The sequence below is a fragment of the Poeciliopsis prolifica genome, unplaced genomic scaffold (genome assembly GCF_027474105.1).
Source record: "Poeciliopsis prolifica strain line A6 unplaced genomic scaffold, Auburn_PproV2 SCAFFOLD047, whole genome shotgun sequence".
NCBI classification, from domain to species: domain Eukaryota; kingdom Metazoa; phylum Chordata; class Actinopteri; order Cyprinodontiformes; family Poeciliidae; genus Poeciliopsis; species Poeciliopsis prolifica.
Window position 1 is genome coordinate 4,323,938 of NW_026562422.1, and position 6,210 is coordinate 4,330,147.

Genomic DNA, 6,210 nt, shown 5'->3' on the forward strand with positions numbered 1-6,210 from the left:
CACTAAATCATTAGAATAGTTCAGAATAAATTTAATAAACAACCAGGAAAGTGAAACAAGATAAAGATCCTGAATCCTAGATCCTGACGTGTGCTGCAGAATGTTAAGACCGCCAACACCAAAAGATCTCGGTACCAACGAGGCGGACGCTTTGATTTCTGCGTGTTTTCCAGAGCGCCGCTCTCCTTTCAGGATGAATCACTTGGAAGCTTGTGCCGTGTTGTGTTGTCTGTACGCTGCAGCACCAGATAAAAAACGAACGCTGGAAACGTTACAATTCCGTTGCAAGAACAACGCAACAAAAGCTTTCCCTTGTGTCGAGAAGAATCACTGCTGTTCCCTTTAATGTCAGGCGGAGGGATTCATCCGTTTAGGAGAGGCGTGTTTTCATCGGATGGTTGGTTATCTTCTTGCAGCCTAAAATTCAAACAGAAATGAGTGAATACGCAGCGGCTCCAGCTCGATAACTTAGAAAATGACGTCTAATTTGGGATTTATGATTACCTTTGCTGATTTCTCTTACAGAGAGCGTAAACCAGGAGAAGTAAGGCCTAACAAGAGAAGAACATTACTCACAGTATTAAGAGTTTGTCATTTTTTCTGTCTATAACATGGTCACTCATTAATAATCTTTTGAGATAATAACTACTTACAGCTAAGAGTCCCGTGGCACCCTGGACCGTCGCCGCCCATTCAAAGTTCAGGCGCTGCGTGATGAGGCCGCCCACTATAGGACCGTAAAACATCCTTCGGAACAAACGACCCGGTTAACGTTTAAACCCCGAACAATCGAACGCAAGCGGAGGAAACTGGTTCTGGACTCACCCTATGGACCAAAACGCACCGAACAAACCAGACACCATTCCGAGAGTGCTCAGTCCCTCTTCAAACCCTTGTTCACTGCAAATGAAAGAGCATGGAGGAGAAAAGAAACACTACGCGTCATGTGTGTCTGAACAAGATGTCAACATGCGGAGGAGAAACTCACTGTGCACATGTGATGATCTCAGGGAATGTGGGAATTGCAGTCATGCCCAGAGAAAATCCAATTAGGCCGAGCATGAACACCAGCAACCACAACTGACTTTACAAACAAAAAGAAAACATTAAGAAACAAAGTGTTTCTCGCCTGTTCTTAAAAATGACATGTGACTGTAGCAACATTACAAAGCAAGATTGTTTGTCTGAAAACAAGTCTGAAACATCTATTCTACTCATTTTGGATTTTTTTGTTTATTTTTATAAAATTCTTTAATTTTATGTTTTTTAAGAGGTAGCCTGGTAATGTTACAACCTCGCTGCTACAGGCCAAAGTTGTCAAAATGAAAGTACTTGTGGACTAATTGTACAGATTTATTTTTTAGTCAGTTTAAACTAAACACAATATTTGAACAAAACAAAGTAATCAGAATTTTGTAGAAAGGGAATCTTCAAATAATTGTAATAGCTACAGAACAGGAAAGGGATCTTGCTCTTGATTTTTTTTCATTGAAATACAAGTTCTCTATTGATTCCCATTTTCTTGGCCAGAAAAAAAAAAACAACTTACAAAAAAGCTCAAATTTGTCCCTATAACCCGATTCATCAATAATGACAACCCTCTAGTGTTTCTGGCGGATTCACTTGCTGAAACAAACCGTCACCTCTTGATGTGAAAGAAAGGCGCTGGACCGAGCAGAAAGAAACAAGCAGCGGTGATGACTCCTCCCGTCACTGTGAATCCTATCCTTGTGCCCTGGTCAGCAACGGTTCAAGTTAAAATGACAACTCGCCGCACATCCTTGATCATGTTTGACTCCTTTAACACTCACAGGGTACTTATCTGTGAAATAACCAATCACAGGGGACGCCAGGCAATACGGCAAGGATAAACCGATCATTATTAGTCCCACGTAGCCAGATGAGAGATTGAACTGAGAGGAACAGAAGAGAGAAATCGTAAAATCAGCACGATGCACAAGCAATGAAAGGTTCAGTTGATTTTATATCGAGGAAGCGACGTACCGTTTTCATGGCAAACAGTGACAAGGTGGCATCAATGAACCCCAGCCCTGCACTGAGTGTACCCATCACGAAGCATAACAGCAGGACTTTTCCATGGAAGAGCAGTCTGAAGAATGAGTCTTTGGACGGTTCGGCCTCTGATTTTAAAAAAAAAAAAAGAGAAATATAGCTCAAAGTCAGAAAAAAAAGGAAAATATCAAAATGACAAAAAATGTTTCGAATATTCAAACTCCTACCAATGGAGGGCAACACGTATATGTTGAAAGGAACAATAATCAGAAGCAGACACCCGAGAAGCAAAAATGGGACTTCGTATCCAAAGGAGTGGTAGAACCAGCCTCCCACAGGTGGCCCCAGGATGAGCCCGAGTCCGGTGAAAATCTCCAAGCTTCCCTGAAGAATCAACGTATGGATTAGCAGTCAGAATGCAGAGAGCCGCAGACGTTCCCTTCATATTTCGACGGGTTTCAAGCACAAAAAGAAGTCTGTTTCGCCAGGACCAGCACAGAGTGGTTTATCCAGATCCAACTTTATTAACTTTATAATGAATAAAATTGGATCTGGAGGAAAAGTTGTGCACAGTTTTCAAAGATGTTCACAGTTAAAAATCCAAACTGTGAACCGTGTTCATGCACTTCTTCCAGACACCACCGTGGATGTTATTTTTTCGTCCACATCTTTTCCTCTCTGACCTGAGAACCTTCTCACCTTGTCGCTCACAATAGTGCAGTGCTTTCCCATAAAAAATGTTCCCATAAAAAGAACGTTGAAGTTTGAAGTAATAAGACAAAATTGTTTTTGTTTTGAGCTTGGCATCAAAAAAGAACAATAGCGAAAAGGAGACAAACAGTGAAAGACATAAAAAGAAAAAAAAACTCCATCTATGGTCACCTTACTAAAATGATCGGTTAAGCCATTTTTGTAATTTTGAAAAAAAAAATAAATAAATAAAAAATCACCAACTTTTTATTAGGCCAAAAACACTTTTGGCAAAAAAAAAAAAAAAAAAGATTTCAACACGATGACAACATGGGAAAATAAAGAATTTCTAGCCGACACACAGAACAAGTGAATGAGAGCAGGAAAGTGTTTCTCATGGGTCTGGGATGAACCAACACATACCAGCTCAAACTAGCTTTCTGTTTTCTCAAGACTAACGTCTCGGCTGCATACCGGTCAGACAAAGGAGGTCTGCTCTCACCAAAACAGTCGCCACATTGTTTGGGAAGATTTTCGCCGTCATGGCAAAAGTGGAGGTCATGGCGGCGGCGAAGCCCACGGCGTCGACGGACCTCACTATGAAGCACAGGCTGATGAAGGGGGCCCCCGCGGGGGCCCGATCCAGGAATCTGCCGTGAAACAAAAGATTCGAATCAAACGGCGGTACGTTTCAAGCGCAATATAGTGTTTCGCTTTTACATTTAAATGAGTGAAATAGATCCAATTTTTCAGTCTTAATTCATTGCACCAGCACATCTGTGGCCAACAAACTTAATAAAGTTGCTCACCCAAACATGATGGTGCACATCGACGATACAAGAAGTCCTGCGATTAGCATAAATTTAGCTCCAATCTGGACAATCTGCAAAAAAATAAATACATTCAAAAAAAAATAGAGACGAGAGCTGAAAAATTACATATGTGCTGATGAGAGACCATCAAATACTTACATATCTTCCCATCACCATAGAACCTATTAAATTGCAGACAGCATAGCACCCAAATATTAGACCAACCACAGTCTGACTGGCTCCCTTCTTTACAGCCTGCAGGGGAAGATTAATGCAAAGTGACCAAGAAACTCACAGCTGTAACAGCTTTTTAAAAAAAAAAGGACGTCAAAGCATAACCACCATATAGATCTACAAAACAAAACATCGCCCACATGAATGAATATTAATGCATATTAATTCGGGGCGTTTTAATTACTTTTTTTTTTTTTTAAAAGCAGAATTAAATAAATACTTACGCGCTTCATAAAATGGTTTTAAAGCCAGTCCTGTTGTGAGTTTCTAGCATGATTGCCCTGCTGGATCTAACCGTGTCTAGATTCAAGCGATCTGGTCTCGTCCACCAGATTGAGCCACTGAACCTCGAGCGTACCAAACCGGTAGATGCTGGTGAACCAGAGGACCTTTCCACCTTGAAGCAAACTCCCCACTAACTAACACACCCGCTCCAAAATCGACACCTTCAGGCTCGACTGAAATGAGAAGCTGTCCACACGGACAAGCTAATTGCCTCCGGGGCTGGAGAGTTTTAAAGGACAAGAAAGAGATGGATTGAGTAAGAGACGCGCGTTTGATGATTAAAAAGTGTGTTAGAAGGAGTCAAGGCTATGATTTCAAACCTAAGACGAGTGTCTCCTCTCTGAAGCATGCTGCAAGCCGTACTGGTCCACGACTTGAAATCGGTGCGGTTTGACAAAAAACATAGAAAAGCTTTCCAAACTTTTCAACTCTGAACGGCTCCTTGAAGTTGGGTCGTCCCAATTTCAGATTTTGTTGTCAACACAAATTTCATAATTACTCATCCGGTTGCTTCAGGCAACATCCCACTGAGTGACATCACACCACACGACTACTCATCAACTACTGATAGCACCACAATGAAGTTTTTAAAGGATCCTTGTGACCTTGTTGTCTTATCTGTGCTGAGTTATCTTCAAACAAACAACAAAATCACTAATGAATATTGTAATTATCTATCTGCAAAGTGCAAATGATAACACTCTGTTCTTCATTTTGACTTGTAACAGCCAGTAAAAGCCAATTATTGTATGATGACTGAATAAAAACACCATGGTTTCATATTTATATGAGCATTTGGGACAAAAATAAACTTTTAACAAAATCTAGTTATTTCTCCTGCAGCTGCACAAATTCAGACATCCTGACTATTAAACATAGAAATGTTAAGTATAGGTGTGACAGTTATTTTTGAGCCATAGGCTTCAGCAAAAACATGGAATAACCCAGCTAAAGATTTTGTGGGAGTTTTGTTTGTATGAAAAGCTTATAAAATACGGTTAAATCCCACAGGAGTTGAAACCGAGGACGTTCAAGTCATCTCTTCTGTCATTCACAATGAGAAACGACCGCATCCCCTACTCCAACATCTCTCTGGCCGAAAAGATTTGCAAGACGAACGCAAAGTCTAAGCGAGCAAATATTAAATATCTGCTAATTTTAGACCAAATATCTATTTTGGTAAACTTTTCTTTGCAAAATAAAAGTATTTGTAGTGATTGAAGTTAAGTGTACCTAACACATTGTGATATTTGCATAAATCTGATTTTGCTTCCAAACTTTTTACCAGTAGAGTTGAGTTTTTTTTTTTTTTCTTGTTTATGTATTTCAGATCATAAACTAATACCTTTTTCCAAAATTCAGAAGTTAATAAATGTAAAGCAATACTCTTACAGGCAGGCTAATTTAACAAAAAACAAAAGATTTGAGATTTATTTCCCATCATTCTGATCTCTTTTTTTTTTAAACTTACCTCATTGGGGAAAAAGGGGCCTAATATAGAGTAGCAGATCATTGAACTGAAATTAACAGATGCCAAAGATATTAAAGTGAGAATCTGTATTCTTGTCATTCTGGTAGGTTGTTCTGTTGTTTCAGCTGGAAAGGAGTTTTCTGCTGCTGGGGGGAAATAAAAGGGAACAGAAACAGAAATACTGAAGTTGGAACTTTTCCAGTCTGAGCAGCTTCATGCTTCTTTTGCATCAGGAGCAGAAGCATCGCACAGCAATCGATGGCTCTCTGCCGCTCATTTGCAGCAAGAAGGAATCTGACGGATATTTTACCGGAGTGACGAAACTTTCCACTCACCTGGCTGCTGGCAACCAACACGCGCGTCCATTTTTCTCTTTTAATTAAAGCTATTTTCAGACTTAAGGTAGTTTCAGGTGCCGAGACACAAACGAACAGGCGAAACGGGTTTCCTGAAAACAAGGTTAAATCGTCGCCGCTTCTGCCGGAGCGCGACGACACAAACTCCCACACTGGACCGACCAGGGCCGAAATGAGAAACTTCCTCAGTGACTTTAGGTTCGACCTTTTCAAAATAAAAGCCAACTTCCGGTTAGCGCAATAACAACAACAACAATAACAACAATAACAACAACAATAATAATAATAACGCATTTGTCACGCTATGGAGGACGTATACGGATAGTGAACATGGAAAAACAGCAAAAAC

General features: G+C 40.2%; 1 protein-coding gene across 2 annotated transcripts; it reads right to left on the reverse strand.

Moving 5' to 3' along the window:
* Nucleotides 1-14: 14 nt before the first annotated feature.
* slc18b1 (solute carrier family 18 member B1) lies at nt 15-6,045 on the reverse strand. Of its 2 annotated transcripts, none has more exons than XM_055057193.1 (14): nt 5,841-6,045; nt 5,506-5,648; nt 3,675-3,770; nt 3,513-3,586; nt 3,206-3,353; nt 2,241-2,397; nt 2,005-2,141; nt 1,812-1,913; nt 1,644-1,735; nt 989-1,084; nt 826-900; nt 654-747; nt 505-551; nt 15-417 (listed from the first exon to the last, which is right to left on the reverse strand). In XM_055057193.1, exons 1-14 carry the CDS (start codon nt 5,869-5,871, stop codon nt 363-365), a joined length of 1,347 nt encoding a protein of 448 aa, XP_054913168.1. In that variant the 5' UTR covers nt 5,872-6,045; the 3' UTR covers nt 15-362. The 2 variants fall into 2 exon arrangements, with proteins under 2 accessions (XP_054913168.1, XP_054913167.1); XM_055057192.1 differs by having other exon boundaries at nt 5,506-5,651.
* Between the last annotated feature and the right edge of the window lie 165 nt (nt 6,046-6,210).